The 17120-nt window shown below is 35.9% G+C and overlaps 1 protein-coding gene across 1 annotated transcript in view; it reads left to right on the top strand.

The window, feature by feature from the left end:
* The window catches only part of LOC149087335 (protein CEPU-1-like), a 233818-nt gene that overhangs the window by 202538 nt on the left and 14160 nt on the right, over nucleotides 1-17120 (top strand). Inside the window, exons 8-9 of the mRNA XM_089231388.1 lie at nucleotides 3693-3755; nucleotides 16693-16770. Coding sequence (XP_089087514.1) covers nucleotides 3693-3755; nucleotides 16693-16770 — 141 coding nt within the window. The remainder of the gene's footprint in view (nucleotides 1-3692; nucleotides 3756-16692; nucleotides 16771-17120) is intronic.

Below are 17120 nucleotides of genomic sequence, written 5' to 3'. Positions count from 1 at the left end.
AGGTCCATAAAATTACATGGGACCAGTGAGTTGTGATATACAAATTCTTATTACGCCTACTACTTTATTTTACCAGAATATCGATTGTTTTATTTGAAGAAGTTGCATTCCATTCTGATGTAATTTAGAATGCCACCAACTTACCATGGCGAAATGTTGAGTTGAATGCTTATCTGTTTTCGGTGATGTAGACAGAAGTGGATAAAGCCCTATTGGTGAAGTTATTTTATCTCAGCCATGAATCACATTCTGGAGCTTTATGAATGTTTCAGAAACAGAATAAATTGAAGAAACAGGCCCAGAATTAATGCTTACCTTCCGTGCAGCGCCCTCGGTCTACAACAATATGAACTTTTTTTTCCTGTATCAAAAACATTCCCCTTCGTGAGACTAACGTTTTCACAAACCGCATGCAAATCGATTCCTTTCATCAAATATATCGATTCCTTCGATCAAATATATCGATTCCTTCGATCAAATATATCGATTCCTTCGATCAAATATATCGATTTCTTCGATCAAATATAACGATTCCTTCGATCAAATATATCGATTCCTTCAATATTTTATGAATTTTTAAACTATTCATGTGTGTGTGTGAATTTATGTAACATACGGCATGAGGTTCTACAACATCGTTTCTCAATATTTTTTACCTTTGCCTTTTGAACCCTTGAAGTCATTCATATTCATGCTCGCCTTGCCTTTAAATAAAAATGAATATTCAATTCATTAATAAATAAATAAACTAATTCATATGGATTACCTAGAAATATTGCTTTCCACCAAAGTTACGTGTATCCTGGAAATTAAATGATGTCATTCAAGGCAAAAATAATCATTAATGTCTGAATTTGACTGAAAAATAATAAACATTAACGGTAGAAAAAGTAGTACGGAGTAATATCCCGACTTAACGTTTCCCCCGAGTCCACGTTCTCTGGTCCTAAAAATAATTTCTTCTCACTTGGACGTGTTTTAAGCGAAGCTTGAAGGTCTTTGATTCCGTGTTATTATAACTTAAATGTTTCCGCATTAGAGCCATTTGGAAAGAATAGATTAGGCACAAAGGTAACCATACGGCCCATACATGACAGGACATTCCTGTTTGTCCATGAAGATATAATTTTTATTGTTTACGGTACATATTGCGGTACTTATGACTACAAATACAGACATTCATGTCACATATTCATCATTTTTCCGTGTAATGCATTTTATTCTACTGAGATTTGTGTAGTAGTCCTTCATTTCCCACTAAGTTATGTCTTAGCGATTAATTTGTCTTTTTTTCATATTTGGCAATTTTTTGACAAAAATTGTTGTCGTCACTGAATACAATAGATTGCGGTCATTAGATTTCCCAAAAAACTTAGTTGCATCATTATTTTAACGATATATTAGTGGAAAAATTTACCTCTCAACGTCGTTAGTATTTGAACGAATTACTCACGTAAGTCGGGGTATGACTATATTACGAAATGGAATATGTTAATATATTTATATATAGTACAATACGCCAATAGGAGCTTGGAGAGTCGTTCACCGAGAACATCATTAAAACAATTTCCACTGCTATCAAGCTGTTATGGTGAAAAATTCGAAAATTTTGAGTTATATTTCTGGAGGTCTATCCCTGACTGATAAACCGATATTCGCTGATCATATTGGAATCCCGATGATCTGAAGGGAGAAGAAATCTGCAAATATTCATCTTTTCTAGGAAATCGGCAAAAATTCTAAAACAGCTTAGGTTTCCCCCCAATGATATAGCATTTCAAGGAAAGATTGACAAAAATTTCCCATTGAAATATATATATACAGTATATACAGGAAATTATTTGAAGAAAAGAAGAAAGAATATAGGATAGAATGTAATATATATATATATATTATGAAGAGGTGAAAGATGAGAAATTTTCATCTTTCAAACCAATCACAACCCATTATCTACGGACTTCCTAGATCTTAAAATTCACTTATCTAATAACATTGCTTTTTTCGGTATTTTCGACAAAAGGAAAGAATTTCAATTTAAAGTCAATTTTCCACCTAATTTCAATTCTAATATTAGTATTAGAAGTTTGAAAAATATATTTTTTGGACAACTTTCAAGAATTAAAGAAACTTGCAATAATGCTAAAGATAATTTAGAAGCATATTCTGAATTTTTAAATATCTTGAGTAGCAACGGATTTCCATCTTTTTTTCTGGGTTTTTAAAATATCACCCAAGTACTTCTAGTTCGGGCGGCATGCTCCAAAAAGATTCTTAATCTTGGTATGTTTTTTTCAAGTTTTCTCATTTTTTTATTTTTTCTATTTTTAGCACACTTTGTGTATGTATATTTTGTGTTTTTTAACTCATTTGTTATTTCATTATTTCATATTTTGATTCTTATTATATTTTGTCATTTTTGCTGTTTGACTCCCAAAGCTTGTTTCTCGCAAAAATGTCGGGGGAACTGATGGTAATTTTTGCCTATTAGGCTTACCATCATTAGAAACATTTTTGCAATTTGGATCAATGTGAGGGGTTCCCCCTTGAGAACGACCTCCTCATTGATCCATATTCTTCCATATATCTACCTTTTTCAATTTTTCAATGATTTCTCATCTTTCACCTTTTCATAATATTATTTCGGGTTATGTGTATAAAGCAGCCTTTTGTGGCGCGATACTCTAACTTTTGAAATTTTTCATTGAAATCTGTTTTTGAAAAAGTTTTCATTGAAAGCTGATTTGTTAATTTTAATTTGTGACTTTGTGACTTTTCAATACACTGAAGTCATGATATTGCAGAATGAGTTACTTTGGAAAAATTCTTATTGAATATTATTATATATATATATAATCACGTTTTCTTCAATAAGAATTTTTCCAAAGTAACTCATTCTGCAATATCATGACTTCGGTGTATTGAAAAGTCACATGAAAAAGAATCCACACCATACGTGGAATACTGCTTATTTCTCACCCTATACTGATACATCGCATAATTATTGTTCCATAATTGACAGAACAAAAAACAATAACAACGAGCATTGAACTCGTAATGATAGAAATGAATAAATAATCTTTTTCTTATGCGTCGAGTCTTTCTCGATGTCGATCCACTGAAGACAGAATTTAAATTTTTTTTTTCTTTTTGCTTACGTGCCATATGTTTGTCTGTTAGAAGATAATTAGTCAGTGTAAGAAACCTTTTTCGCTCCAACACTTCGTAGAGATATGAATTCCTACGATATAAATAACCATAATTACTGTAGTCAACGAAAACCTTATTACAGAACAACTTCCGGAGATGTTTACCATCACCGCACGCGCAATGTTCATAAAGAAACGTTTCCCTGAGGAAAATGGCAAAGCTTTTCTTAAGTATAATTGAATCACTTCCATATGGCTCTAATTTTATTATTTTCCTTTTTAACTTAGGACAAATTGCTTTTTATCCTCATGTTGCATTTGGTATTCATATATTCATGTAATTTACCAGGAAACAAGAAAATCTTCGATGATTTTCTCCTCAACATACTCGAAATTGAATATTTCATACAAAAATTAAATTGTTATCTTTATTGATCTCACAAGATAGTAACTTAAAAATTACATCTCATGAATGATACATATCTACTATAATTTACGTTTTGTTTTTTTTTGAGAATGTAATAATTTGTGTATGTGCCTATTTAGGTATGCATCAAGCTAATGGTGAGAGGATCGTCCATACATCTTGGCAGAAAGAACAAAAAGAAGGTAAAAGTTATTACGAGAAAAATATTTTCGTCTCATTCGAAATGGAGAAGTCTACTTTGATACAGTAAAAGTCCGTTATAACGACAGTTCACAATCAAAGAGAAAACTGTCGTTATAACGAACTTCCCGTTGCAAACGAATTTTAGTTTTTTTCCACTGTTACAGAATATAAACGGGGAAATAAAAACACGTAAACTAGATAAATTTATTTTTATTTTCATTTTTTGAACTACTTTTGCCAAAATTTGCATCTAGAGTTAATTTCTTATGAACACACACACGATGCTGATTGTATAAAAAAAACTTTGCACTTTGTGTGTATGGAATGCAGCAGTTTCTGCAACTGGAGCATTCGTTGCACTATAAAATGGCCCGATAACACTTACGGCAGAATAGATCATTAAGACCTGTTTGCCCTGTGTCTCTAATTTTCGAAGATTCTAAGACAGGAAAGAGAGGGGGGGGGGAGGATTTTTTAAGGGTAATAACACATACATATAAAATTATATGTTGTTTTACTTCTTATATGGATAACATTGAACGTTCAAGGACCGGACACACCCCGCTTCCCATCTCAGAGAGATATCGAAGCTTTCCCGCGGGATGGGTGTTATATAGATAACAATATCAGATACAGAGTGCGAGATCTTTTCTTATCTATGAAGAGGTACTAATATATCCCGTATTTATAAACACTTATGGATAAGGTGACGAGATTAAAAAAAATGTCGTTCTTTCCATTCCATTTTATGCATAATTCTTAAAAAAAGGGCAAAGGAAAATATGCTTTCGAGAATTTCCGTTGTTGTTATGGCGAAAATGTTCTGATTTTTGTTCATAAATAACTCGCTATAAGCAAATATTTTATGTATCTTTAACATTAACTGTTTGACCATCACTTGAAAATTACTCGTAATGGCGAGATTAGCTACAAAAGCCGTACTTGTTATAACGGACTGTGTCACATCTATGAAGTGATTCAAAATGGATAAGGTATACAGCAAGGGTGCGCAACCTTTTTCAGTCCACGAGGCAAATATGTGGTATTTCTGCCGCTAACGGGACAAAAACTGGAATATATTTATAGTGACCATATGACCCGTATTTCAAGGGACATTCTCGTAATCTTGGCCGCCCCGATTCTCAACATATATTATTTGAGTTTCTATTTTTACCGAAATCTATGATTATGAAGATAATTTTACGAGTGCAATGATCGTTCTATATAATAATCAAATTAATTATAGGCAAATAAATACATTCATTTCACAGATTTGTCAATTTTTTTTTTTTTGTCATAATCAATTGTGAGTTGCAATAGACCTTTGTTTCCTACCATCGATGACATTTCAGCAATTTTAACGATAGTTGGCAACTTTACTCATCATTGAATATATTTTGGCTATAATTGGCAATTTTACTTAATTTTGAAAAAAGTTTTCGTGAGAATTGGCGATGTCTCGTATGGATCCCGATTTCCCGTATATTTATGGAGGGAATATGGTTATAGGTGTTTACTACTGATACTTTTGTTACTGGACCACTTATCGTGGGCCGAAGGTTGTGCTCCCCTGGCATATAGTATACAGGCTGTCCCAAATTGTTTGCATAGCTTATAGCTCCGCAACCGTGTTGACTTTAGAAACATACTTTCAATTGAGAAGCGTTTCAAATCGTGTGGTTACTCAAAATGCCTTAAATTTTCCGAGGGGGTCGTACACATGAAAAAAATAGAAAAAATGACTTTTCCATACGCCCATGGGATGAAACCACCAATTAGTGAAATGTAAATTTGGCTCCGAAAAGTCATTTAGGAATAATTGTATATTTTTTAAATGCGATATTATCGGAGATATTTGACTTTGAAGTTTTCAAAATTTATCACCAATGATTAAAAACGTGGTTCACAAAATGCGGAACGCAAATTAAATTCAAAGTTAAAAAAATTATTTAATTTTCAAAATTATTGGCAAAAATGTAGTTGTTATTTATTGTGACTATAAAATTAAAATTGTTGATTCATCCTATTTGTATGGGGTACGTAAAAATGAGAACTTTTGAGCCAATAAAAACTTGCCAACACAGTAGTCAAAACATAGTGATTTCATAAATATTGATCTCAATAAATATTGCATTTAAAAATATGATTGTTTTTTTCCTTTATGTAAATTTCCTCTCTAAACCCGATCTACATTTCAATAGTAGGAAGTTTTAACACACGGGGACTGTATAAAAAGTTAATTTCTTTAATCTTTAACTTTACAAATACAAATACAACGCCACAAAATGCCACGCCGGCAAAATGCCCAAAGAGATGGCTGAGAAAAAGATGCCCATAAAAATATGAATATGTAATATGTATGTAATTACGACCCCCCTCAAACAAGTTTTTGAAGTTCTGAATACAGTGGAACCTTCCCTAACGGACAGTCCCAGTTAATGGCCACTGTGCCTGAGTGGCATGGTGGTAAGATGCTCGTCTACCATCGTGAAGGTTGTTGTCAGGGTCCCGGGTTCGAACCCAAGGGAGGAGGATATTGATAAGATATTTTCCCTAATGAACTCGAGGCGACCACCGATAGACAGCGCCTTCACTTCCAACCCATCTCACTAATGGCAGTAAATTGCAGTATAGCGATATCGCCAGAGTTGGTGTTTGGTGAAGTAGTAGTTAATGGACACTTCCCTTTATAGTGGACACTTTTTTGATACCCTGGTCCTTAATGTATTTTACTCCCCGTTAGCTGACACTCTCGATAGCGGACAGCAAAATCAGACAAACTCAAATGTTTTTCAACATGCTAATTCACTAAGTTTTGTCCGTTAATCGAGAATTTACCATATTCAACGGTGGTTATGTATAGTTCGGGTATTGTTGGTATTGGTATTTAGATAATCCGACAATAAGTTACTTTTGATTAACAGGACATAGCTATGGTCCAGGCACGGGTGCTCCCTAATTGTATATATTCCCCCACACAATATTTCTATTTTGTATATTTTCATTAAATCCACCGGAGCGAGTGAACTCAACCCAATGAAACTGATGCTGGCTTCTAGTCCGCAAGCTATCAAACCCATTTGCTCACCAATAAGGTGTTAAGCGAGATGACTCGCTCCGATGGATATTTTGTATTTGAGGCATTCAGAGCTAAAGTGGGTCAAATCCATGAATTATAGTTTTGAGATAATCAAGGTTAAAGTTTATTAACACTAGTTGAATCCTAAAGTGATTTAGAGAATAATTATCTTTTTATTGTTGTAGTATGAAGACTAACTTAAATATGGGTCATAATTTGAAAATTCAAAAACAATAATTAAGATGACAATTCAATTTTTAAATCAGAATTTACTGGACCTGATCCACTTTGGCCCTAAAATGTTTTTTTTTTACATAAGGTCGATCAAATGAATACGACACAGTGAAAATGGAAACATTTTATTACTTTTCAATACCTGTATCATAAAGTAATCTAAAATGTTTGAAATTAAGCTTCAAATGTGTGTGTGTGTGGTGTCATCTAAGAGAGAGATTGGTCATTATCTGATTCTTGAATTTCCTTATTCAGGGATGTGTGTGACCTAATGGCAGTTTCTGTCCGTAGGCGTTTGAAATGGGCGTGGGTGTTTGGGGGAAGAAATGGTATAAAAGTGAAAACATATCCTTTTTCATTGCCTCATTGACCACTCGCGGAGTTTTGTACAGTGGGTCTTGTTACTCTCAATGAATTTAGAAATTTTCGTAGACATAGTTACTTACTTCTAGAAGCCAATATCTGCATTTAAGGTATTTTTCTTATTATCTGTTAGAAAATAGCAATGGCAGGGACTTGGTTCACTATGGCTAGCTCTTTTTTTTGTATCCTGTGTATATAATATGGCAAGTGTAAGATAACAGATGAGATGGCATGGGGGCCTCCCCCCAATTGCTTTTAAAACATACCTCCATCCTAATATATGTACATAACATCCGTCTTAACGAAACCCCGACACTTTTCTCCAACTCCCAACCCTATCTCGTCTGTAATCACCATAAAATGTGTTAGTCGTGACAGTGCCCAATTTTCCGAGGGAATATGTTTATTAAAAACAATTGTTTTTTTATTTCTTCTTTTTTTTTTCTTTTTTGGCACAAAATAAAGTGTTCCAGACTCTGCCACGAAGCTGGGCTGGAGGAAATCTCGGCAACGGGATAAGTCCAGTGGCAAAGTTCTGGCGTTCATTCATTCAGCTATGGTCCAGGATGGTGATTCTGAATGGTAATGTTAGTTTTGTTTGCGCATTAACAAAGCGTTAAGACAACATTACGAGAATGATAATGTTGTTATGAATATTTTTAAAAACTTAATTCAATTTTTATTGCAAAATACGGGTAGAGAGTGCACGTATCATGTACGTGCAAAAATAATTAATTGGTTTAATGAAGAAAGGAAAGGTTATAACTTTTTCCTGTATTTATCACACTTTCTATTTTAAATGATTTGAAATTTCAAATCAACCTTTGTTTATTGAGGCAATTGGTGATTATGCATAATCACCTCACCGGTGTTCCCTTTTACGCGCACACACACAGTAACATATACATTTGAAGGAACTAATTGCGACCGGAGCCAAACGTCGTATAAATGCAAAAGTTGTATAAACGAGGTTCCACTGTACAGCGTTACATTTTATCCCCCCCCCCATTTCCATTAGCGGACAAAATTGTTGGTGCCATGGGTGTCCGTTATCTAGAGGTTCTACTGTAACTGCACGTCACTTAGAAACGTTTTGTAAGCAAAAGTATGTTTCTAATGTAAACGGCTGCACAAACAAATGAGAACGTTTTAGTTTCAAAATTAACTTTTTATAAGTAGCAACGCACTTTAGCGATTCTAATACGCAACTGCTTAGACTGTGTTACTATTTCTGGTTAATCTTGAGCCTAATAATGACACATATATGCAACAGCATATGTGAATAATTAGGTTGTTATTCTAGGATATAGAGCTAATAGACAATCTGTATTTCGATTTGAATCGCTAATTGAAGAGATACACCACTATCGACGCTAGAAATGAGCTTATTCTAATGTCGAGATATATTCCGTTCAGCATTGCTCTGATGATGTCTGGATGGTTGTATGTCGAGAAATGTGTGATATAAGCACATTCAAACTTCGTTATAACGACCTCGATTGTGACGACTTCTCGGTAAAACGTTAGTTTTTGCGTTTCCGACTGATTCATATCGAGAATACTGTTATAATGAACCTTGCTTATAACGTCAATGAAAACGTAAAAAATAAGAATGAAAACATTAGGGTTGCCAGACATATGGCATCTAAGGGATTCAATAAAGCACCCGGGAAATGTACGTGCATTGCTCTGTATGTTCGTTAATCATTGAGGCACGTTTCATAGAAATTCTTGGGGGGCTCAGGTGGTCTGAGTCGTTAGGATTTCGCCACTTATGCTCTCTTTTGTGAATACCTGCGGGACAAAACTATTCGTCCGCAAAAGAGGGTATCAGGGGTTTAAAACGCATACTTCTATTATACACGGGGTAATTATTATTTGGCCGTAAAGGACGGGTGACCTCAACTGATGGAGTGCCCGTCAAGAAGGGAACGTTTTTAGTCTGCTGTGCGTGTAAGGGGGTATTGTCAGCCTGTTGTGTAGGCATGGTGGGCCGTAATCCTGCTGCGATCCGTCAGGTGAATCCAACTCCTCGTCAGAGCTGTATAATCAGCCCAAATAATATGGAAAACAAGGGTTCTGTCCGATAAAATACGTGATCCAAGCTACATGAAAAAAGAGCAAAATGATTCGCGCACCCTTCTCAAAACATCACCTTAAGCAAACGCCGAGATCACATGTCGTAATCAGGGGGGTGTGAATAGCTTTCTTTCCTTCTTTCAAACCGAGCATAACTCAGATCTATCGCCATGAGCAATTTACTACCTAGTAAGTTATGCCGGGAAAAAGTAAATATGTCTACCTAACAGTCTGAGTGTGTATCTAGTGTTGCGTCTGATTTCTTAGTGCCGCCATCTATATTTCAGGAATGAAGGGAGCTAAGTGTAATGATTGAATATTTGTACCATTAATGGGTCGTTGGTCTTTGTAGCAAGACTTTCTAACGGGGCGATCGTCTCGCATTCACGTTTCGAAATTGAGAACCACAGAAAACCAACTTCAGCCAACCACCATTGTGGCGTTCGAACCCGGGAACCTCGCGATGCGAGTCCGTCACTATTACTACTCGACCACCACAGCGGTCCTGAACAACTGCTGCGTATACTCTTAAATGATGGAAAGAAGAGGAATTTATAGATGACCCAGATGATTATTCTTATTATTGGCATGATCTAAGAAAGATCCGTGATCTTTATTCAATACACAGAAAGGTGGAAGTTCTGTGATGGTATTATGAGCGTTTGGTTATGATGGACAAACCAATTGTGTCGTAGAGGCTTGTTGCGCTCTCTATGGCGAGACATTTTAACGGCGAGATCGGCTCGCATTTGCACCTCGAAGTTGGAAACAACAGAAAAAAAACTTCAGACTGCAGCGACGGTGGCATTCAGGGTATTTCATTTTCTCAATATAGCCAGCACCTTCCCCTCAAAAATGTTCTCCTCTGGATATTACAGTGCTTGCCAATTAAAAGGTTAAAGTTATTAACTTGACTCACACTAATGTTTTCGAATCAGTATAGATATGATAAAGAGGCTATCATCTGAGCTTACACTCAGTGAGCACCCTTATACCACCATTCAAGGTCTCAAGAAATTTAAAGAATTTGATTACGCTTTAAATTGGTTGCCGTGACTTAATCTGGATTCAACAATTTGTTTCCATTTTATTCTCGCTGCTTAAAAGTAACGAGCTTAAAATAATAAGCCGGTGAGGATATACCACTAAAAATACATTCCCAGAATAAAGTCCGTCGATGAAAAATCCCACGCCATGTCAGCCATAACATAAACGACTGCATCTGAAGTTCTTTCACGTTTTCAGGTTAACCAAACCTAAAAAAAAAAACCATATCAAAATACAGCTAAATACGTTCCCAAAGAGAAACGACAACGTCAAATCTACTAAAGGTCGACAAAATAACCTTGAGGAATTTTATTTTATTTTATTTTTTTTTTGTAGGCCAATTCCCGACATCGGGCGTGTACCGAAGATATTTCTATTTTATTTTTCGCTTGTTCCATGTACCGAAGGAGAGGGGAGGGGGAAATAACTTATGGTCCGTATTTCACCTTATGGCTTTAGAAATAATAAATCTCGAAGGCATTAGCGAAAGCAGGTCCATAATAGGTTCCTTTTCAAACATCGGTACTGCACCGAAACTGATTTAAATCATGGATAACGACCCTTTTCTCTCTCTCTCTCTCTCTCTCTTTCTGTATCCTTACCAGTACTGCCGAGTATTCATGTATGTAGGAGAAGTTCGGAAGGATAGGAGAGTATAATAAAAAGAAATGCCTCTTTTTTCTTCTTCTTCTTCTTTTTTATTATTATTCCTGTTGTTGGCCGTAAGGTATGAGACTGAAGGGGTTATTTGCAAGTGAAAAGAGCTTGATGAGAAGAAAAATGATAAAGGAAAGCATAGTATTTTTGTTGCTATGCTTTGATATATGTCTTCATTGAGTGGAGATAAAACCTCATGTCAGGGCAGACCTTGAAAACTCAACAAAAGAAAGCAAAAAAGAACTTAGAGGTAACGAGTTTATCAGAAATATAAGAAGATTTATGATTGGCTGCATCGCTGTGAGCTCGAAACGTAGATGAATATTTTAGTCAATTAAATTAGTCCAATGGGAATTAGTTTAAATTAGTGAATGGTTTATGTTATGCCTGACCAAAGCTCCTAGTAATTCCATTGTTATATTCGTTTTTAAAGAAATATAAATTAATGATTAGTGCTGAAATCAGTCTTATTAATTTTTTTTTTTTGAAAGTGAAACTTCTATAGCTACGTAACATAAGAGTGAAAGTTGTTGAGGGAGAGAAAATTCATTGTGGAAAAAGTGAAACTTCCCTTCCCCTCAAAACCCGTTCCGTAGAATAACTGATTGTGGGATGAAGTACCGAGAAGCAGATGGGTTGTGGTGGGGTGGACGTCAGACATTCGGCCCTGTAATAAAATAAAGTTAAGGGGTAGCAGCGGCTATGGATCGGAACATGGAGTAAGGAATATCCTACAGCGCATGCGCGGAGCAAGCTACTCTTGCTTTCGTGGTTTCTTCGCGTTATTAATATATCTAATGAGAACGCCAATTGACAACCAGTTCTGTTGCAGTCAATAGGAGATCATTCAAGTATTGCGTCAGCATCGATAGGGTGCGAGGGGTTTCAGCTTTGCTGACTCTTGATTACAAGTAGGGGAGAGGGATTTGAATGATGCTTACATAATCACACACAACCACACTTTATAAAAATATTCTTAATGGCATCTTTACTGAGTGTGCCGTAAACGAAGAAAACCTTTCCCTAGATTATGGGCACCTGAACTAATATTCCACCTACTGATAAGTCCTCTGTAGAACCACTTTAGTGATCTCTAAATGTTCCGCGGATCTTTTAAGTGATCTGGAAATTTGTTTGAGGCACTTAATGGCTCTAGAATTGTGTCGCGTGTGGCTTAAGTGCTCTGGAACTGTGTCGCGTGTGGCTTAAGTGCTCTGGAACTGTGTAGCGTGTGACTCAAGTGATCTTTAAATGTTCCACTGGTCACTTAACCGACCTGTAAATGTGCCACTTAGTTCATTTTTACAAAATTAGGTTTGATGGCCATATCAGATAACAACGGGAGCCCATGGATTGAGATCAATCCAATCTCATGGATTGTCCATGGCTTAAAGGGTAGACCGTAATAAATTTTTTAAATAGAAATTTTGAGGTGTTGGCTTTCAAATAGCAAATTAGAACAAATAAGTATCTGAAGAGCATTGACCCATAGTCATATGGGTATATATGCTATACAACGCTAGATACCAGTCGTTAAAAATGCATGGGCGCAAGTTATCGGTTATGGCTCCCTGTAACCTTGTATAACAACCAAAATAAAACCATTTACCAATGTACAGATTCAAACACAAAGGCCACAACAGGTAAATTGTCCAATGAGGTGACGGGAAAGAGATGCCCATATGGATTTCAAATATTAACAAAATTTAGGTGGTGCAGTCGACTCCCGTTTTAACGAATACCATTATATCGAAAATCTCGTTTTAACAAAGCCTTTTCTAATTCCTTGGATAAGTTTACATAGTAACAAAGCAAAAACCTGGAATTCCTCTATAACGAAATTTCGTTACAACGAAATGATTTCTCTGGTGTCTTGGAGTTCTTTATAACCGGATTCGACTGTTTTGAATTAGAGAATCACGAGTATTAAGTGAAAACGAAATAAAAACTGAAACAAATTTATTGTTTACAGCTTTATTCGAATCATTTGCAGCTTCAAGCAATTTCAAGCACATAACTATTCAAAGTATTAGGTGCTAATAAATAATTTCTTAACTATCCAACTGGTGGTCAGCTATCAACTTAGAGTAATGTTACCGGTCACGATTCCAATGTGAATATTTCTCATTTTTATGATATATCGAAAATCTCTGCCGGTGAATATGATTCATCATACGGGGGTCCCTCGGCGGCAGCACCTTTAACATCTCGTGAGCAGCAATTTGGTACTCCTGGGGCTTACAATAAGTATTTTAGATTTTTACATTAAAAAAAACGTTAAATTAATATTACAAATGCATTATGTATGTAGTTATAGCATTTCTCATCTCTATATGTTTATCTCAGTACTGGAACTAGAAGAGGCGGGGAAGCGGGTACCCCGGGCAGCAATCCTGAATGGGCTGCAAATTTTAGGGACAACAATTGAAAAACACATATTTTTACTTTAAAACACTATGAAAGGGGAGACAAAATAAATCTCCCCCTTCTTACTGTTGGCCCTAATTTATCTTTCTATGACGCTTTTACGTCGCGTGATCGTTATCCTGTATACAGGGTGTCCTGCAAGCGCTGGAACGGCCTTAATCTCATCGACCGTCTGTCGTAGAGGTATGATTACAATTTAAAAAACACTCTACAGGTGTTCGAAAATTACCCTGCACCAGTTTTCAGAGTGAGAATACGGTGCGTCACAAAATAAAAAAATCTAAATTTTTATACGCCCCTCTCCCATCCTCTAACTTTCAATTAGAAAAGTTGCCCTGTATCATCTGAGAAAAAGTGAAAAATTTCAAATTTCCAACTGCAATATTCGCATGAGACATTTGAATTCAAAAATTGGAGAAAAGCTGGGAAAGCAGACAATAAACGGGGGAATGGAGCGTGTGTGTGTCCGTTTTTTTTTTTTTTTTTGCTGTTTTTTCACAACTTTCCGCCGATTTTTGAATTCATACATCTCAGCGAATATTGCACTTGGAACCATGGAATTTTTTTTCTTTTGGCCTCAAGAGGAACAGGCAAGAACTTTCTAATTAGAAGTTAGAGGACAAGGGGACCGTATAAATATTTAGAATTTTTTTATTTTGTCACACACTGTATTTGCAGTCAAAACGAATTTCCCAACGCCTATTGATCATTTTTTTACATTGGAATCATACCTGTCCGGACGGTCAATGAGAGAAAGGCCGCAATAAAAATTACAGGACACCCTGTATAAAACCCATGTCTTTCTTTTAATGCACCGATTTTGCAGTTTAAATGATACATTAAATGTTCCCTCTGAGGAAATTAATTGATCGGATTATATCTCTCAATTACGAACACAACTAATATTTCAATAAATCTGACATGGCGTGTCACGTACACAGATTGAGTAATCCATTTCCAAATTGAAACTTTGTTTCAGTTTCCACTATGGCGGCCATGTGCAAAAAAAAAATGCCCGTTCCCCTTGACAAAAAAAAAATGAATTATTCTTTGTGTGTTAAGAGCAGGTGCCCAGGATGTTGCAACCTTTCATTCATCATCCCGACAGCTCTCAGTAATTGCGTTTTCTTTTTTTTTTCCTTATTTTCCGGGATTTTTTTTTTCCTAAATTTTCCGGGATTTTTTTCCCTAAATTTTTCGTTGAATTTTTTTTTCGTCGGTTGTCCAGTGTATATTATTCTCTCTCTTTCGGGAGCTCCCTTCTCAGACACTGTACATATTTATGGATGGTATTTGAATCCTCTCACTTTGATCGATCACCCATCAGATTACGACGAAAGCTGCGTTATGTTGCACAAATATGCATATCTCACTTTTTTTTTTTTTTAAATGGTTATTATTTTAGTAAGATATTTTGATATACCGAAATCCTTTTTTTTTTCTTTTCTGATTCCGGTATTAGTTTGTAAAAATTGTGAAAAATTATTTATAGCGTTGTTTGTAAGTAGTTTTTGGGTTTATGGAATTTGTTATCATTTTTCTACCTAAAATGATAGATCTGTATGATTTTCCACAGCAAAAAAATCTGAGAAATTGCAATTTTTCCAACGTGTTTTTCTTCCCTGGATTTCAATATTTATCATGGGAAAATTAACATTTACCTTCGAATCTTTTCTACATGCAAAGGAATAATCCTATTTAGATTTCTTGTCGATTCTTGGTGGTGACACCAACTTTGTTTTTTGCTATAGATGTATGGAAAATTCACTGACAACAATTCACTGCTACGCAACTCATCGACGGAAAATTCACCGACATTAGCTCATCGCCAGTGAGTGAATGTATGTGTGAGGGAGAGTGACGGAATGAGATATGAATGAGCTAACGAATGAGCTAGTGAGTGAGTGAGGGACCGTTTGAGTGACGGAGTGATTATTATTTTGAGTGACCACTTGCTTGTAACCAAGTGAGTGACCATATAAATGATAGAGTGAGTGTGAGCGATGGAGTGAGTGACCGCATGACTGAACCGGTGGATGAGCGACTAACCGAGTGAGTGAGTGATTGAATGTCTGTGACCGTTCGAGTGAGTGAGCGATTAAACGAGACTGAGCATAAATGATCGAGTCATATCATGAATGATCGAGTGAGTAAGCGATTAAGTGGGTAACCGTATGAGTGACATACTCATTTTCTCATTTGCACACCTACTCATTGATTCGATATAATTTGCTCACTTACTCACTCGATCATTTTCTTTCACTTTTCTATTCACTCATTTTTTCACTTCTTACTCATTTTCTCACCTGCTCACTTATTTTCTCGTCTGCTACTCACTTGCTGATCTGTTGAGTGAGAGAGGGAGAGAGATTCGCTTGCTCACTCACCAAATTCCTCATTCACCTGCTCATTCACTGACTCCTGACTCACTTGATCAATCATTCCCCTACTCATCCCCTTGCTCACTATGTCACTTTCTCAATGAATTGTTTGCCGGTGAGTTTTCCTAGCGGTGATTTTTTTTCCCCATTGATGAATTACGTGGGGGTGAATTGTAAGCGTCGAATTTTCCGCACGCACTTGCTATACACGTCTAGGTTCTGCCCGAGTAGCGTGGTGATAAGATGCTCATCTGTAACCGTGAAGATTGCCGTCAAATCTCAGATTCGAACCGAGGTAAGACTATAGATATAACAAGATATTTTTTTCCTCAACGAGTTTTAGGTGACCACCTAAGGCTCGTTATAACGCCTTCATTTCCAACCCAACTTGTTAATGGCAACAAATTGCAATATAGCGACGTAACTGGAGTTGGTGTGTGGTGAAATAAGTCTATATGTTCTGAACGGATGCCGTTGTTATCAATCAATCGTAAACTGAAATTCAAGTCAAAATACCCTAAATATTTCGAGTTGGGTTTCGTACTTTATAAATACTCGACTTTTGAAATTAATACATAAATTTATGTGACACATTTTTTTTTCAGAAATGTGTGTGAACATTACTCATTAAATATACATCTAAGCACAAAAATTATTTTTATTTCATAGGTCGTAGCATCGAAATTGCAAATGACATAGAAAAGAGAGATCCAGCTACACCCACAGTATACTACATCCAAGAGCAAGGTAAATCAATGTTATAATATAATGTGCCGTATAGGTGAGAGAAAAATCATAATAATTTTTACAGTAGCGTTTTTTTTCTCTCTCTCTCTCTCAACCTATGGTCCGCGAACCGCAGGCAGCCCGTTACGACGGTTCAGGTGGTCCACACTCAGACTTGCTAAATAAATTCAAATTTAATGACAAATTATTCAACTGTTATAACTGAGATAAGTACAGTCAGTGTTATCAAAAAAATAAAATTTTTGAGAAGTAATTTCACTACCATCACAACTCACTAGGTTAAAAGCAGTTCACTTTTCCTGCCGAAAATATTAATAAGTAATATTACTAACATGCTCGTCCAGACATGT

Source organism: Pholcus phalangioides, unplaced genomic scaffold (genome assembly GCF_987345545.1).
Source record: "Pholcus phalangioides strain wild (caught in Gottingen) unplaced genomic scaffold, Ppha-v1.0 ptg000004l_1, whole genome shotgun sequence".
NCBI classification, from domain to species: Eukaryota; Metazoa; Arthropoda; class Arachnida; order Araneae; family Pholcidae; genus Pholcus; species Pholcus phalangioides.
This window is presented reverse-complemented; position numbering and strand designations above follow the sequence as displayed.